At 45.2% G+C, this 19,094-nt stretch overlaps 1 protein-coding gene across 1 annotated transcript in view; it reads left to right on the top strand.

Annotated features, from left to right (window-relative positions):
* The window catches only part of lrrc39 (leucine rich repeat containing 39), a 58,399-nt gene that overhangs the window by 1,279 nt on the left and 38,026 nt on the right, over window positions 1-19,094 (top strand). Inside the window, exons 2-3 of the mRNA XM_056276948.1 lie at window positions 13,099-13,204; window positions 13,483-13,639. Of these exons, the coding sequence (XP_056132923.1) occupies window positions 13,099-13,204; window positions 13,483-13,639 (263 nt within the window). The remainder of the gene's footprint in view (window positions 1-13,098; window positions 13,205-13,482; window positions 13,640-19,094) is intronic.

Raw genomic sequence — 19,094 nt, 5'->3', positions numbered from 1 at the left:
CCATCCATTGTCTTAACCGCTTATGCTGCTCTCACAGTCACGGGGATGCTGGAGCCTATTCCAGCAGTCATTGGGTGGCAGACAGGGAGACATCCTGGACAGGCCGCCAGGCCATCACAGGGCCGACCCACACCCACACCCACACACCCACACACACCCTTTCATTCCTAGGGACAATTTAGTACCGCCAATTCACCTGACTTACATGTCTTTGGACTGTGGGAGGGAACCGGAGCCCCGGGAGGAAACCCACACACACACGGGGAGAACATGCAAACTCCACACAGAGGACAACCTGGGATGACCCACCAAGGTTGGACTACCCTGGGGCTCGAATCCAAGACATTCTTGCTGTGAGGCGACCGCACTAACCACTGCGCCGCCACAGCAGCTTTTATGACATTCCATTGTAAATCCATAGGCATTAATATAGAGTTGGTCCCTCCTTTGCAGCTATAACAGCTTCCACTCTTCTGGGAAGCCTTTCCACAAGATTTTGGAGTGTGTCTGTGGGAATTTTTTTCCATTCATCCAAAAGAGCATTTGTGAGGTTAGGCACTGATGTTGGATGAAAAGACCTGGCTCGCAATCTCCATTCTAGTTCATCCCAAAGGTGTTCGATGGGGTTGAGGTCAGGGCTCTGTGCAGGCCAGTCAAGTTCTTCCACACCAAACTCACCCAACCATGTCTTAATGGACCTTGCTTTGTGCACTGGGGCACAGTCATGCTGGGTCAGAAAAGGGCCCTCCTCAAACTGTTCCCACAAAGTTGGAAGCATAGAATTGTCCAAAATGTCTTGGTATGCTGAAGCATTAAGATTTCCCTTCACTGGAACTAAGGGGCCTAGCCCAACTCCTGAAAAACAACCCATACCATTATCCCTCCTCCACCAAACTGTACAGTTGGCACAATGGAGTCAGGCAGGTAATATTCTCCTGGGACTGCCAAACTCAGACTCGTCCATCAGACTGCCAGACAGTTTGGAACGCTGCAGTTATTGAGTCAACAGATCGTTGGCGACTTTTACACACTATGCGCCTCAGCACTCGTTGACCCCGCTGTGTGACTTTATGTGGTCTGCCACTTCGTGGCTGAGTTGCCGTTGTTCTTTCAACAATACCACTTACAGTTGACCATGGAATATCTAGCAGGGAAGAAATTTCGTGAAGTGACTTATTGCAAAGGTGGCATCCTATGACAGTACCACGCTTGAATTCACTGAGCTCTTCAGAACGACACATTCTTTCACAGATGTTTGTAAATGCAGACTGCATGGCTAGCTGCTGGATTTATACACCTGTGGAAATGGGCCTGAATGAAAGACCTGAATTCAATGATTAAGAGGTGTGTCTCAATACTTTTTTCGATATAGTGTATGTATAAAGTTTGCAAAATACTTCACAAAATACTTTGCACTCTACGAAGTATTTTGATGGAAGGCGGTCATGTTTTTGGACCGATCTTGGTCATTTATGGTACAATTGTGTCTCTCATTTCCCCAAGGCTGTATACAACGTCATTGCGGACTTGTATGGTCCAAGTGGCGCTGGTGTAGAGCACATTAAGCTGGATAAGTCTGTCAATCAGACTGAGGGTGTGACTGTCCCAGCCTTTAAAAAAACATTTTTGGAATGTGAATCATAGCGCTGCCATCTCGCCAAATGCAATCATGTCTCTAGTGAAGCAATTGCAAATCAATTCCAGTTATTGGGCCAACTCGTTCCAGCTCATGATAATATGAGCCACGGCGGCAGACAACAAATAATAATAATAATAATAATAATAATAATAATAAAGCCCCGAGGCTCTAAAGTATCGGGTTGGCATCCGGCGGGGCTTAGGTAACTCTCCTAGAGCTGGTATCTCGAAAAAATACTGGTGGTTGTGCAACCTTAAGTTCATTAAAACTTTTTTTTATTATGGAAACTTGTATTACCAGATCTTCATACTGCATCGGTCGTCGCACGGGTTACTAAAAGACCGGGATCTTCAGTGAAGAACCAGGCTGAGATCGAAAAGTGTGCGACTGGAACCAACTCTACCCAAAATGCACCTGAGGATCACCACACCGAGGATATTCCTTAAAGAGGCCCTCATGTTGCACCATCTCAAAGGCCCACTAAAGCCAGTCGACAGAACTGGTCTAGGGAAGAGTACAAAGAAGTCACAAACGCTTTCTACACTGCTTCCTTCAACCCAAAAACATCTGTAATTCAAAGCACCTATGACATCTGTCATGCCAATAACCCCACAAACATGCTGAATCTAGACTCCAACAAACTTGCAAATGTCCGCCGTAATATCGTCAATAAGAAACGACTAACTGAAATGGAGCTGCAAGCCATCCAAACAGGAGTAAAACAGAGAGATGAGAATGTAAAACCTGATGAGAGGGATACAAATGCAGATCCAGCAGAGCAAAAAGAAGATAAAAATCACAAAAATGAGAGAACTGATAAGCCAGGTGACCAAAACCCACCGAACAAAGATGAACAAGATGAGAAAGTGAGCCCAATGAAAGAAAGCATCCTTTGAAATTACGAAATAGCCAAAGAAACCCCAATAGACCAGAGACCACGAATTCCAGAGAAAGTGATCTGAACTCAAAATCAGCCATAGAAACAGCAAACAAAGCCATCAACCAGATAAAAGACCAAACTCCTAGAAGTGCTGTCCCTCACAGACATTAACAACCTTGTCTATGCAACTGCCTCTGCCATCACTGAATCACTGGGCATCAAACAAAAGAGGAAGAACAGACCAAGAAAAGATAACAAACCAAAATGGAAAAAGAAAACTGAAATTGAAATCTGCAAAATTAGGGGAGACATATCTACACTAAATGAGATTAAAAACGAGAAACCAGTCAAAGGAAAACGAAAAAGAGCACTAATCAGGAAACACAACATCAAACAGAAAGAGCAACTGAAAAATTGAAACAACTACAAGCAAAAGCCCAACAAGTGAAAAGGTTCGATATGAGACAAAAGTTCTTCCACCAGAACAAAACTTACAAAGAAAACACAAAGAAATTCTATAGAGAACTAGGGAATAGGTCCGTTGAGGTCAAAGAAACCCCTAAAATTGATGAAGTAGAGAACTTCTGGAGCAACATCTGGGAAAAACAAAAGAACTACAATAAAAAAAAACGCTGAATGGATCGGCCAAATAAAAAGAGAACATCCAAACCAACCAACAAGAATGGCCACAAATAACCATAGAAGAAACAAAAACAGCAATACAGAAGTCCAGTAACTGGAAAGCCCCTGGTAATGACGGGACAGCGAACTTCTGGATCAAGAACTTACCATCTTTACACCAAGATCTGACAAACGCCTACAATGGATGCATCAGCAACCCAGAAACCTGCCCTGAATGGCTCACAACTGGTACCACCTACCTACATCCCAAAACAGAAGACACCAAAAACCTTAAAAACTATCGTCCCATCACATGTCTCCCTACAACCTACAAGTTCTTAACATCCATCATCACTGGGAGAGATTACAAACACCTGGAAGAAAACAACCTACCTCCCATAGAACAACAAGTGTGTCGAAAAGGGAGGTATGGCTGCAAAGACCAGCTTTTAGTAAACAAGGCCATCATTAAGGAAGTAAAAACAAGGAAGAAAAATCTGACAACAGCCTGGATAGACTATAAGAAGGCGTTCGACCCTGTACCCAATGACTGGATACTAAAATGTCTTGACATTTACAGAATATCACCAATCCTTATCCAGTTCCTAACAGCAAATATGGACCAGGGGAAAACAAGCCTTGTTCTAAAATACACAGACGGGACGCTACATTCAAGGCAGATCAACATCAATAGCGGCATATTTCAAGGCGACTCTCTTTCTCCTCTCCTCTTCTGCATAGCTCTTACTCCACTATCCTCCCTTCTGAACAACACCAGCTATGGTTATACTACAGGTTCGTGCACTATTAACCATCTAGTCTACATGGATGACCTGAAAACCTTTACCAAGAATGACCAAGAACAAACTGGCCTTTTGACCATCGTAAAAGGCTTCAGTGACAACATCAAAAGGGAATTACGGACTAGACAAATGTGCCAAAGCTACATTAAAAAAAGGAAACCTTACCACCACCGAAAACATCCAAATTGACCTAGACACCAACATCCAAGATCTAGAACAAGCAGGCACATACAAATACCTGGGAGTGAATGAAGGGGATGGGATACAACATGCCAAAATTAAAGGAAAGATCAGAAAGGAGAACTACCGAAGAATACGAATGGTAACAAAATCCCAACTCAATGCATCCAAAAGACATTTATCACAAACGCTGCCTTCGAAGGGGTCTGAGCATCAGCAGAGATCCCACCCACCCCAACCATGGACTGTTCTCCCCCCTGCACTCTGGGAGGCACTACAGGAGCCTCAGAGCCCGCACTACCAGGCTCAAAAACAGCTTCTTTCCACAAGCTGTTGCCCGCCTGAACCTGGCCACCCACTGAATGTCTGTAGATATTTTTAAATATTTTGTACTCCAGCTCTTTTTTAACTTATTTTTAGCTTTGGTCTTCATGTGTGTAGTATATCTTATACTGTGTTTGCTGTGTTTGTCTGTGTCTGTCTTGCACTGTTTGGTGAAGCCACAGCCCTCATTTCATTTTTAACATGTGCCTGCACATTGTTTTTAATGACAATTAAATTGAATTGAATTGAATTGAATCCAACTCAATGGAAGCCATCAACACCCTGGCTACACCAGTCATAACTTACAGCTTCAGCATCATTGACTGGAAACTAGAAGAGATCAGGAAACTAGATAGAAAAACAAGAAAAACATTCACCTTAGAGAGGATGCACCACCCAAAATCAGATGTGGATAGATTGTACCTCCCCAGAAACAAGGGTGGCAGGGATCTAATCCAACTGGAAACTGTCTACAAAACAACAACAATAGGCCTAGATACTTACCTTAACACCAAAAATTACCCTCTTCTCATGATTGCTAGAGAGCATGAAAAACAAAACAAAAAGTACTCCTTAGCGAACCAAGCCGCAATGTTAAGAAGAGAGCTCAACCTCCCTGAAATACCGCAACCTGAAAATGAAGCTCCACCCATGTACACCCAAAAAGTCAAACAAAAAGCCAAGTGTCACACCCAAGAACAAATGAAACAAAAATAGGAAGGGAAACAAATGCACGGGCAATACCCAAAAAGAGCAGGTGAGAAAGATGTAGACCAACATATGACCAACCAATGGCTCAAAACAGCTGGGCTGAAATCCAAAACGGAGGGCTTTATCATCGCTGCCCAAGACCAGGCCATCAAGACCAAGTACTACCAGAACAGAATCCTCCAAGATGGCACAGACCCAGCGTGCAAGATATGTGGTCAATTCCAGGAAACCATTGACCATATGTATCCAAAGGAGTTGAATCAAGTGCAACTGGACTTGGTATATATCCATGAAGACGTTTCGCCTCTCATCCAAGAGGCTTCCTCAGTTCGTGCCTTTCTGACTAGACCAAGCTAGTCTGACTGCCTGGTGATGAAACTCAGTATTTATCCTCTAGGAGTCGTTATCAGAGCTATATATGTCCATGGCTCTTTGTGTTCCGATGTTTACCAACGCCCGTCGCTAACACAGCCATAGATATGAGTGGCTCTTTTGTGTACCGATGTTTGGCCGCGCCCGTCGTTATCGGAGCTATTGATATGCGTGGTTCTCCTGTGCTCCGATGTCCAGCTGCACCCGCCCACATCGGAGCTATTGATTTGCATTTGTTTAGCAGTGACGGTCGTTGGGGGTGTTAGTTTCGACTTCTTTATTCAGTGGTCATGAGAGTGGTTGGAGCCGTTAGTGACCGACTGTTGTTCTTGGAGGCTAGGCTTCTTGAGTCTCCTGGGTAGAGATGAAAGGACGGCATTGTAAGTGGGAGATAGGTGGTGTCGCAGACCTCCTCCTCTATTGAGGGATGGTTTTTCCAGTTTCACATAGATGGCTTCCTTAACCCCTCTTTCAAACCATCTATCTTCTCTGTCCAAAATGTGTACATTGCTGTCCTCGAAGGAGTGTGTCTTCTCCTTTAGGTGTAGATAGACTGCTGAGTCTTGTCCTGAGGAGTTTGGCCTTGTGTGTTGGGCCATCCGTTTGTGTAGTTGTTGTTTGGTTTCTCCTATGTATAGGTCAGTGCAATCCTCATTGCATTGTACAGCATACACCAGATTGCTTTTTTGGGTGTGTGGTACACGGTCTTTGGGATGAACCAGTCTTTGTCGGAGTGTGTTGCTGGGTTTGAAGTATACCGGGATGAGGTGTTTGTTGAAAATTCTCCTGAGTTTCTCGGAGACCCCAGAAACATACGGGATGATTGCACTCTTCCTTCTGTTCCTTTTCTCCTCGTCGCTCACCTGGTTGGTCTTTTTGGACCATGTTGCAGTTTTCACTCATATTATGGCTCTGTTAGCGACGGGCATTGGAAAACATCGGAACACAAAGAGCCATGCACATCTGTAGCTCTGACAACGACTCCTAGAGGATAAATTCTGAGTCTCATCACCAGCCAGTCAGACTAGTTTGGTCTAGTCATAAAGGCACAAACTGAGGAAGCCTCTTGGATGAGAGGCGAAACGTCTTCACGGATATATACCAAGTCCAGTTGCACTTGATTTAACTCCTTTGGATAACCATAACCTGGATGAATGAGAACATTCACAGACACATTGACCATATGGTGGCAGGGTGCCCTGAGCTGGCCAGAACGGAATACCTACAAAGACACAACAAGGCCACCACATACCTGCACTGGAGCATCTGCAAAGAATTCAACATCAACACGAAAAGTAGTATGAGCCCCAAACAGTAACAGAAAAAGACGACATCACAATCTTATGGGACATGCCAGTACAGACAGATCGTGAGATAAAGGCCAACAGACCAGACATCGTCATCAAGAACAAAAAAAAAACTGCTTACTCATCGACACGTCCATCCCGACTGAAAGGAACACCTCAGTGAAAGTAACTGAAAAACTGTCGAAATATAAAGGACCTTGAAATAGAGAATTAACGAATGTGGAGAATGAAAACCCCAACAATACCAGTAGTGATAGGAGCCCCGGGACTTGTAAAAAAAGGGATGGAGAAATACACCCAACGGGTCACGGGTAACATCAGAATACAAAAACTACAGAAGATCGCACTACTTGGAACATCTCATATCCTAAGAAAGGCACTATCCATCAAATAGACGTCTACTTCATTCGAACCCTAGACCCAAGGAATGGGCCCAGTTATTATGTTGTATTATGGCACGAAGTTAAAGGAAATTTGTATAATAATAACAACAATAAACAGTGACAAACTCAATAGGTCACTGAAAACAATGACGTCACCATCCTCTGGGACATGCCCATCCATACTGACAGAGAGATAAAAGCCAACAAGCCCGACATTGTTATCAAGGACAGGGAGCAAAAGAGGTGTATGCTCATCGACATGGCAATACCATCCAAAAAACAACACCTCAGTCAAAGTCACAGAGAAGCTGACCAAGTACAAAGACTTGGAGATTGAAATCAACAGGATGTGGGGAATGAAGACCGAAACAACACCAGTGGTCATCGGACCTGTAGGACTCATGAAGAAGGGAAGGGAAAAGTTCACCAACTGTATCACAGGCAACATCAACATCAGTGCAGTCCAGAAGATCTCCCTACTCTGAACAGCCCACATATTATGACGAGTACTGTCAAGCAAGTGATATCTGCCCTATAGTGCCTCACGTCCATAATTTGGACCCGGATCTACAGGATGTGAAACAGGAAACGTGAAAGAAATTATAATAATAATAATAATAAACCGTGACAAACTCAATAGGGTTCTATCCCCAAAGGGGTTTGAATCTCAATAATAATGACAATAATAATAATAATCATCATCATCATCATAATAATACATCAGACTTGGCAGAGTTGAAGATACTAAGATTTTCATTGGGAGTGATAAAGAAGGACAGGATTAGGAATGAGTATATTAGAGGGACAGCTCAGGTTGGACGGTTCGGAGACAAAGCAAGAGAGGCAAGATTGAGATGGTTTGGACATGTGTGGAGGAGAGATGCTGGGTATACTGGGAGAAGGATGCTGAATATGGAGCTGCCAGGGAAGAGGAGAAGAGGAAGGCCAAAGAGGAGGTTTATGGATGTGGTGAGGGAGGACATGCAGGTGGCTGGTGTGACAGAGGAAGCTGCAGAGGACAGGAAGAGATGGAAACGGATGATCCGCTGTGGCGACCCCTAACGGGAGCAGCCAAAAATAGCAGCGGCAGTAGTAGTGCTAGTAGTAGTAGATAATATACCGGACTTATAATGTGTTTTTCTAAATTCTCAGACTCTTTACATCAGAGGTACAATAGACAAAACCTAACTGTTAATAAAGACAAGCAATGGTAAAAATATAAACTGCACTATAGGCTTTGTTAGAAAAGAAAATGCTTTCAGTTTTTTGACCAAATGCCACAAAAGCTTTATTTGTCTTTATTTATATAGCTCTGTCAATGGTCAAAAAGTCCATTCATTCATTCGTTCATCTCCAGCTGCTTCTCTGGGGTCGGGTCGCGGTGGCAGCAAGCTAAGTAGGGCACTCCAGACGTCCCTCTCCCCAGCAACACCCTTCAGCTCCTCCTAGGGGATTCCAAGGTGTTCCCAGGCTAGATTGGGACATGTAGTCCCTCCAGCGAGTTCTGGGTCTACCACAGGGTCTCCTCCCAGTTAGCCATGCCCAGTAAACCTCCAAAGGAAGGTGCCCAGGAGGCATGATGCCTCCAAAGGAAGGCGCCCAGGAGGCATGATGCCTCCAAAGGAAGGCGCCCAGGAGGCACGATCAGATGCCCGAACCACCTCAACTGGCTCCTTTCGATACGAAGGTGCAGCGGCTCTACCCTGAGCTCCCTCCAGATGTCCGAGCTCCTCACCCTATCTATCTCTAAAGCTGAGCCCAGACACCCTACGGAGGAAACTAATTTCAGCCGCTTGTATCCACGATCTCACCCTTTCGGTCACTACCCAAAGCTCAGGACCATAGGTGAGGGTTGGAACTCAGATTGAATGGTATTTTAGTAATAATAATAATAATAATAAATTAAACTTATATAGCGCTTTTCTAACACTCAAAGTGGCTTTACAATAAATGGGGTGCAACAAGACAACAGACAAACACAACAAAAATATACAGGGGTGGATGGGAAGGGGGGCTACGAGAGGGAGAAGCGGCAGCCCCACACGACGCCAGCAGTGCTCTCCCACTTAAACACATACAAAAGGGCAAGAAAAACAAGACAAACAAAAAACAAAAAACAAGAGCAGTGTGGACGTTGATGTTGTGCACGGGTTAACTCCCGTAGCCTATTCCTCTCCCGAGGTATCCACTAGGCAGTGGCACTATTTAACCCATAGGGTCCAAGGTGTACCCAGTTACCATGTGTCGCCACGAGGAAGCACTACATAGGGCTTGCTCTTGGAGAGGCTATGTACTGGCAGGGAGAGACTTATGTGCTCGGCTCTCCTGTTCGTATTTCTGCTAGGTAGCATTGAAGGTTGAGAGTGAGATGTGAAAGGCACGGAACACTACACCAACACAGTAGACGCTTCACAACAACCCGACTTCTTACACAAGAATATCAGAGACTTTCTGACATTTTTGTGTAAGAATGAGAGCTCATGGAAGGCAAAGCTCACAAATTGAGAGCTTTGCCTTCTGACTCAGCTCACCACAATGGCCCGGTACAACGTCCGCGTTACTGCTGATGCTGCACCAATCCACCTATCAATCGCCCACTCCATCCTACCCTCACTCGTGAACAAGACCCCGAGATACTTGAACTCCTTCACTTGAGGCAACAACTCATCCCCAACCCGGAGGGAGCAATCCACCATTTTCCGGTAGAGAACCATGACCTCAGACTTGGAGGTGCTGACTTTCATCCCGGCCATTTCACACTCTGCTACAAACCGCCCCTGTGTGTGCTGGAGGTCACGTTCTTATGAAGCCAACAAAACCATATCATCTGCAAAGAGCAGAGATGCAATTTTGAGGTTCCCAAAACAGACACACTCCTCACCTTGGCTGCGCCTTGAGATCCTGTCCATGAATATCACAAACAGATTCGGAGACATGGGACAACCTTGGCGGAGTCTGACACCCAATGGAAATATGTTTGACTTTGTGCCGAGAATGCGAACACAGCTCTCACTTTGGTTATACAAGGACCGGATGGCTTGTAGCAACTGCTCCGGTACACCATACTCCTGCAGTACCCCCCACAGAGTGCCCCGGGGTACACAGTCATAAGCCTTCTCCAAGTCCACAAAACATGTAGACTGGCTGGTCAAACTCCTATGCCCCCCTCAGTACTTCCACAAGGGTTAAGAGTTGGTCCATTGTCCCACGGCCAGGACGGAATCCGCATTGTTCCTCCTGGAGCCGAGGTTCGACAATCGGTCAGAGCCTCCTTTCCAGCACCCTAGAGTAGACTTTCCCAGGGAGGCTGAGCATTTTGGGCCATGTTCGAAGCCTCTATTGCAGATGCAGCAGGCAGGAGCTGTGATCATCGGTGCCTGTCGAGATGGCAACATAAGAACCTGCTGGTGGACACCGGCAGTGTGGGAAGCCATCAGGCTGAAGAAGGAGGCCTTTCAGGCTTGGTTGGCCCAGGGGTCTCCTGAAGCAGCAGACAGGTACCAGGAGGCCAGAAGGGCTGCAGCTTTGGTGGTCGCGGAAGCAAAAATTCGGGTGTTTAAGGAGTTCAGCGAGGCTATGGAGGAGGACTTTTGTTTGGCCTCAAGGAAGTTCTGGCAAACCATCCAGCGACTCAGGAAAGGGAAGCAGGGCTTGACTCAGGCTGTGTTCAGCTGGGGAGGGGAACTGATGACCCGGACTGGGGATGTTATCAAGCGGTGGAAAGAACACTTTGAGGAGCTCCTGAACCTGACTAACATGTCCTCAGTGGAGGAGGTAGAGTTTGAAGACTCAGGGGAAGCCCCACCCCTATCCATGGCAAAGGTCTCTGAGGTAGTTAAGAAGCTCCTCGGTGGCAAGGCGCTGTGTGTGGATGAGAGTCGCCCTGAGACACCTCTTCAGCGTCGCGTGGAGGTCGGGGACAGTACCTGTGGAGTGGCAGACTGGGGTGGTGGTTTCCATATTTAGAAGGAGGACCAGAGGGTGTACTCCAATTATCGGGGCATCACATTGCTCAGCCTCCCTGGGAAAGTCAAAAAGTCCAAATGTGCATAATTGGAAATCACACAGCCATGAAGCTTCAGATATGTTCCATAGATGTTGTTTTGATTGTTTGGTAGTCTGTAATTGGTTGCTGAATAAGAACTACTCTCATCTACAGTGTATCAAGAAACTGTCTTGAGGGATCTCTGCAGATAAAGGTCACATCACATACGAATGGTAAATACCATTCATGTGTTACATAACACTGATTACAAGTTGGCAAGAAGCAAGCACTATTCAGGGGTTGCATGACTGAAGTAAGAGTATTTTCAAATATGTTGACTCCCAGATTGAGGTTACTGTTCCATTGATGTTTATGAGCGTGTACAAAATCTTTGTTTCACACAAATGAATGTGCTTAAATTCTAACAAAATAATGTCTACTTGACAATTTTAGTTGAACATGCATGTTGTTGCATGAAAAAAAAACAGAATTATAAAACAATCATTTCCCCTATGTCAATTTTTAGCTATAATTTCCCTGACGGAAATCTGATTAAAACTTTGGTCCTAGCCAAAGATATAATTTTAGTCGTTAAGATGAAATATTGACAAGTCACGAGCAATATATCAATCCTTTCAGGCTACACAGGGACAAAAATATGAAGAAAAAAAATCATTCACAAAGTACATTATTCATTCATTCATTCATTATCCAAACCGCTTGTCCTGCTCTCAGGGTCGCGGGACAAAATACATTAAATGTACCAAAATAATATTAAAATTATGTTTTATAATTTCATTCATGACACTTGCTTTATTACAATGAAACTTTTATTAAGAAATTAGAAGTGTCAAGATTGATTGGGCGACTGCACTTTAATAGGCCAGGTAAATATTGCTCCGGCGAGGTTGACAATACTGAGCTCATAAAAGCAGCATAATAAAACAGTTTGTCTCCTTTTGTGGGTCATCTTTTTATTTTGATAGAAGGGCAGTTTTTTTCTTGTTCTCGCATGGACTTCATTTGAGCTGCAACCTCAGTTTGGGCATGAATAAATTGTGGAATGCCTTCTGACATAACTGTGCAAGTCATGAATAAGCTGACCATCACTGCTTAGCATCTTCCCCAGGTGAACGAGGTCAAACATCTTACAGTGTGGACTGATGTCCATGACAACAGCTGACAGACATGCATGCCTGACATGCCAGACACATCTCTGTTGTCTGGCTTGAAAGGTAACTCGTCGTATCCCTACCGCTGTTGCAAAGAGATGTTATATCTTCTGTGATACAAGCCTTGTTTGAAAAAATCAAAAGCAAACAGGGCACTCTGATGATGCAGTGGAGCTTCAAGCAGAGCCTTCCTAGGTGTTCTGTGATCCTCGAAAAAAACCTGCACTTGAAAAGAAGAGTGAATTCCTGGATATTGAATGTTCATCTGGGGGTGTCCGGGTTGTGCAGTGGTCCATTCCGTTGCCTACCAACACGGGGATCGCCGGTTCGAATCCCCGGGTTACCTCTGGCTTGGTCGGGCATCCCTACAGACACAATTGGCCGTGTCTGCGGGTGGGAAGCCGTATGTGGGTATGTGCCCTGGTCGCTGCAGTAGCGCCTCCTCTGGTTGGTCGGGGCACCTGTTCAGGGAGGGAGGGGGAACCGGGGCGAATAGCGTGCTACGTCCCCCTGGCGAAACTCCTCACTGTCAGGTGAAAAGAAGCAGCTGGCGACTCCACATGTATTGGACATGACCGTTACGTCCCTGGTTCGATCCCAGCCAGTAACCTTTGTTGCATGTCGTACCCACCTCTTCTTTCTTCCCTTGTTTCCTGACTGCCACTTCACTAAAGGCACAAATGTCAAAAAAAAAAAGATTCTGTCATTCTCACTCCCCTAGGTTGGCCCATGTATGGGAAGACCGCATTGTCTTGGCGAAGTTAAATGAGAAGGTTGTGACGGAAGATGGTCGGGTCATTCTAAGGATTGAGAAAGAAGAGTGGAAGGTATCAGTCTTATAACATCAACATCTATTCACCTATGATTACATTAAATGCGACACAGAATTCCAGATGAAAATGTTCTCAGTGATATAGCCTAGTGTTCACTTATTCCAAGTTTTACTTAAACCCTGAGCCTCAAGAGATGGTTATAGCTCCATCATCCATATATTTTTTGTGCCTTTTTTTACTTAACTCACAGCAAAATAGATGGCCAGCAACGCTGTAACAAACTATCTAAAACTTTGTGAGTTTTAGTTAATTTTATTTTAATTCTCCACCAGGTTTTACCTCCAGCATTGGTCCAGCTAACCCAGGTGCAGGAATGGCAGATCCACCGGAGTGGACTACAAAATATCCCTGATTTCATCTCGAGTTTTGACAGTCTGCTTGTCCTTGACCTTTCCCGCAATGCCATCACAGAGATTCCGAGACAGATTGGTAAACATATCAGGTTTCTAATGTTATTCTTTTATTGGAAAGATCATTTTCAGCACAACCACAATTCTGCATCTTGATCAGAAGCATGAACTGAGTTTAGTGTGGATCGATTAAATGTGTATGATGCTGGATAGACTGAGTTTACAAGAGACTGAATAGATAGAGGTGAGTTGAGACTGGAAATACTGATTTTAGTCGGAGCCTGCTGATGGACCCGCAGGAGACTAGCAGTTGAGTTTATGAGGTCTCAGGCATATGCAACAGAGCTCACGTCCAGACTAAAATGAAGCCAATATCAAATTTAACTGGGAGTTTAAAATGTGTTAAAAATCACTCTAGAATACATTCGTTTCATACATCACACATGCGCCTTGCTGAACCCTCTTCTTCCCCTTTGCCCACATCAATGGCTGTCGCCTCCTTTGCTCACTCCAGCTCCCCCTTGTGGTTCGATCACCCTGATGTTCTACCTCTTTCCCATTCCTGGCCGTATTACCAACAGACATCATTACCCTCACCGTCACCACAACAAACGACACGCGAATCAATCCAATCTCTGTCCTCTTCCTCAGTCCTCACAACCGATCACAAAGCGACATCATTTGAAACTGGTTTTGTTCAACACGCACTCTCTCATTACAAAAGCCTCATTCTGAACGAATATATAACCGACAGTAACCTCGATTCCCTCTGCCTCACTAAACCTGGCACAAACCCCTGGACTATTTCTCACTAAACCAGACCACACCCACAGGATTCAGATACATTGATAAACCTGATGTTGAGTGGCGGGGAGGTGGTGTTGCTGCTGTTTACAGGAAGGACATTAAAATAACCACCATTTCCATTCCTGCCGCTCATTCTTTCCAACACCTTGCCTTCAAGCTCTCTGGTCCCACTCCCTTGGTCACTGCTGTTGTCTACCGCGCCCCCAAGCCAAACCTCTCTTTCTCTCTGACTTCTCTCATTTTCTGACCCAGCTATGTGCCATCTCAACTTCCGTTCTCCTTCTGGGTGAGTTTAATATTCACATTGATTGCACTGACTGTAAATCTGCCATAGAATTCCCGGAACTGCTACAATGCTTCACCTTCGCACAGCATATCAACTTCCTCACTCAAAGCCATGGTCTCATCCTGGATTTGGTCTGCTCCACTGGTTTCACAATACATCAACTCTCCAGCTTCAACCTCAATACCTCTGACCACCTGGCTATCTCCGTGGACATTAAAATCCGAGCCCAGTCTCACCAATCTGCGTACAAATAACATGATATTACACTTTTACATTGCATGCAATGCATACGTCAAAATCTAATTTTGCATGCACATGACACGCCAATCCTTTCCATTAACTTCTGTGGAGAGCTGATGCGTCTAAATAGCACGCATCACCTTGAACGGTCATGACGTCACCAGCGTGAGGCTCAGTTCACCTGCGAGGCTCAGTTCGCCCAATTCATCTGATGCGCGGACATCCACAAGCAGGCAAGCAGGGGAAAGACTCTCCAAGAAAACTGGTTTACCAGTGCATCTCTAAGCCTGCACAGACTACCTTCAACAATACAAAGACCCTCTCAACACAGCCACCTACTACTCACACCTTATACACTCTGGCCGGACCAACCCCAAGGCTTTCTTTCCCACAATGAACAAACTTTTCAAACCCAGTCAAATCAATTTTATTTGTATCATCATCACCATCGGCAGTCACTCTCGGTAGAGTATGACCATCCTCCCTCTAGGTCCTCAGGTGGGCGCAGAGGTCGATCCTGGAGCAGAATAATGGGGGGGGGGGGCGTCTGCGCATGAGAGCTTTTTATGTGGAGTGGCTGATGTGCCTACAACCATCACACGGTCCTTGGCAGGGGGTGGCCTGAATCGAATGGCAAGGAGAACCAAGACGATTGGGGACGACCCTCTGTTGCAACCTTCTTCCACCTTCACTGCCGTTGTGACCTGGATACATCTTCGACCAGTTCCACCGTTGAGGGCTTTGTTGGATCACACTTAACCTGGAACCTCCCCCTTGACCTATCCTGCTTGGTTGACCCATCCAGGAGCCAATCTCTGGATCGCACAGCTCTTGGGATCACTGGTACAAGCAAGCTTCTCCACCATGGCAAGTACGCGATCCAGGAGAAGTTTATTTGTATAACCCAATATCACAAATTACAAATTTGTCTCAGTGGGCTTTACAGCAACACATCATCCTGTTCTTAGACACTCTCATCGGATAAAGAACAACTCCCTAAAAAAACCTTTAATGAGGAAAAAAATAGGACAAAACCAGGGAGAGTAACAGAGGAGGATCTCTCTCCCAAGACGGACAACGTGCAATGGATGTTATGTTTAAACAATTTACAGAATACAACATTGAAAGAGGATAACAGAATTATAATGGAATTGTAAAATATATGAAGAACTTCAGGTAACGCGGTGATGGAAGCAACAGCATAGTTACATTGCACACTCAGACGATCACTTAAAAACCAGCCAAAAGATAATATCAAGAAAATAATCGAAATACCAACCAAATTAAAAATCCAGGTAAAAATGGGACGAAAGAAGGATAACGATGTCAAAGACAAACACACGATTGAGTCAACGAGAAAGTTCCCCGGGAGAAAAATCCAACACAGACATGGAGTCCGAGAGAGAAGATATTGTAACATGCACGGAAAAATAGACTTGCCCTGGGCTAACGGGCCGGACCCTTTAGTCAACTGGTTAGCGTTGCCGCCCGAGGTGCGGGAGACCCGGGTTCGCGTCCTGGCTGCGGCGGTTCCGGGACTGTCCCCCAAATTTGCTACATCGGTGTCAGAAGTGGGATGGTGAGACCGTGAGGCCATCAGCGCATGCGCCCAGAAGCGCGGGGGAGCTGATATGCTGAAGCGCGGGGATACGCTTCCCGAAGGAGGGGGGTAGTGTGACGTGCACGGACAAATAGAATCGCAAGCCCTTGGCTAACGGGTCAGATCCTTTAGTCGACTGGTTAGCGTTGTTGCCCGTGACGCGGGAGATCCGGGTTCGCATCCCGGCTGCGGCGGATCCTGGGTCGCCCCCCCACATGGCTGCCCCCCCCCCGAATTCGCTACAATATAATTCTCGCGGAGATTCACAAACTTAGGAAAGAACATAGAGAATCAGCGGTAGACACTAAACAAAGATTGAAAAGACTTGAATTAATGATGAAGGATATCACAACTCGAACCGAAGTACTGGAAGGAATACTAAAGGAGACGGAGGAGAGAATAAGTTGAACGGAAGAAAGGGGCCTTGCCACGGGAAAGCTATGCGCTACCTCTCACACAAGGAAGCTTCTCTAGCGGCAAAAAGCTCTGACCTATGTACTGATGTGTCATAGTTTACATAATTACGACAGTGACCCCCAGAGGCCATAAACTGATTTATGGCAGTGCCTAGCGGAGCACGAATAAAGCATGTTAAACGGCTCTACTGCATTGAATCTTTTATGGTTATTTTAGCCAACCAATACATGGTACCAGGAGTATCGTGTATTTACAGGATAACTGAATTATACAACGATCAAGGTGTAATTTGGTCTTCCTCTTTTATTTGCTAGACCGTAGTAACATCATGAAACGACTGCGTTAAGCAGGCCCGGAAACATGAGTGACCCTCTTGCTCTGTCTTCTTCCAAGGGCGCGCACCAGAGTGACGCGCATACATTTATACAACATACACAACCAATAGACATTGAGGGTCAGAGGTCAAACATAAAATACATATTACTGCAACTAAAAACATTTGCTTTCGTGTGCATCTCCATACACTACACTCCTCCCTTTAAATCTGAACCCAGTACATTTACAGTACTTTTTTTTTTTACATCTTTTCAACATTACATTGTTATAACAACTGGGTTCTCACAGATTTAATCTATCAGGCGGCTTCACATGCCGCTGCGGCCTCTGGACACCCTCTGCAACTGAGGAGGGAGCAGTCTCACTGGATCCTTGCTGCACAACCCTCTCAGTGGATTCTGGAACGTCTACAGGCATTGCTACACATGCATGTGATACATGTGGAACAACCCTCAGATCATCATCAGATTCATCTGACACATTACAGTTCTCAATCTCAGTATTGATCATTTGATTGACATGTCTCTTGTACACCTTTCCATACACTTTCACAAGATATGTGACAGGACCAAGTGCCTTTAGAATGCACCCAGGCACCCATTTAACACCTTCCCCTCCCCTGTGGTTTCCAACCAACACCTTCTGTTTTGGTAGGAAGTGTCTGACTTGTACCAACGTATCTGCTTGCTTGGACTGTTGACTGTCCTGTCTCTGTTGCATGGACTCTGTGAAATTAGGTTTGGTGAGAGACAACCTGGTTTTGAATTGACATCTGAGAAACAATTCTGCAGGTGTTTTCCCTGTAGTAGACTGTGGTGTCCTCCTATAACAGAATAGGAAAGTGTGTATGCAGTGCTGCAACATCATATTGCTACTCTTTCCCTTTCCAAGAGCTGTTTTCAGGTTCTGCACCAAACGCTCTGCAGCCCCATTAGAAGCTGGGTGGTGAGGAGAACTCTTAATGTGTTTCACCCCATTGTTTTTCAGGAATGTTTCAAACTCAGTAGATACAAATGGTGGTCCATTATCAGACACAAGTTCGTCTGGAAGACCCCAAGTGGCAAAGTATCCCTTCTATGGTCTTTTCAGATGTAGTGCTACTCATCAAAGCTACTTCTGGCCAATGTGAATAGCTATCAGTGACCACTAGGAAGTTGAACTTTCCCTTCTGAGCATAATCTATGGGTATCCTCTCCCAAGGATGGTTAGGCCAGCTCCAGTTGTGAACAGGAGCTGTGGCAGGGTGGTGTCTGTTTAATTGGCATGTCTGGCAACTGTTTACCGGTGACTCTATGTCAGAATCAAGGTTTGGAAACCAAAAGTGACTATGGGCTAATGCCTTCGTCTTTACCATTCCCTGGTGATTTTCCTGCAATTCACGTAACATCTGTGGTCTTAACACCTCTGGTATGATTACCCAGAAACCCCACATCACACAGCCAGATTCAACAGTCAGTTCTGTGGTTCTTATGAAGTATGGCCTTAACTCATCTTCATTCAAATGCTTTGGCCAACCATTCAATGTGAAGTGCTTCACTCTCTGTAGTACTGCATCGGTCTTTGTCTGTTTTGCAATCTCTTGTGAGGACACTGGCACTTTATCCAAGAATAAGACCCTAAACACAGAACTATAATCTGAGTCTGCCTCTTGAGTCTGTAGTGGTAACCGCGATAATGCATCCGCATTTGCATGTTGTAAGGATGGCTTGCAACCGATGTCATACTGGTATGCTGCTAAAATTAATGACCACCTCTGCAGCCTAGCTGCTGCCAATGTAGGCACTCCAGTCTTGGGCCCTAGTATCTTTAGGAGTGGTGTGTGGTCTGTAAGCAGAGTAAACTTTCGTC

This window comes from Lampris incognitus, chromosome 3 (assembly GCF_029633865.1).
Source record: "Lampris incognitus isolate fLamInc1 chromosome 3, fLamInc1.hap2, whole genome shotgun sequence".
Taxonomy (NCBI): Eukaryota; Metazoa; Chordata; class Actinopteri; order Lampriformes; family Lampridae; genus Lampris; species Lampris incognitus.
Note: the sequence above shows the minus strand (reverse complement) of the source record. Positions and strands in the feature narration are given on the sequence as shown.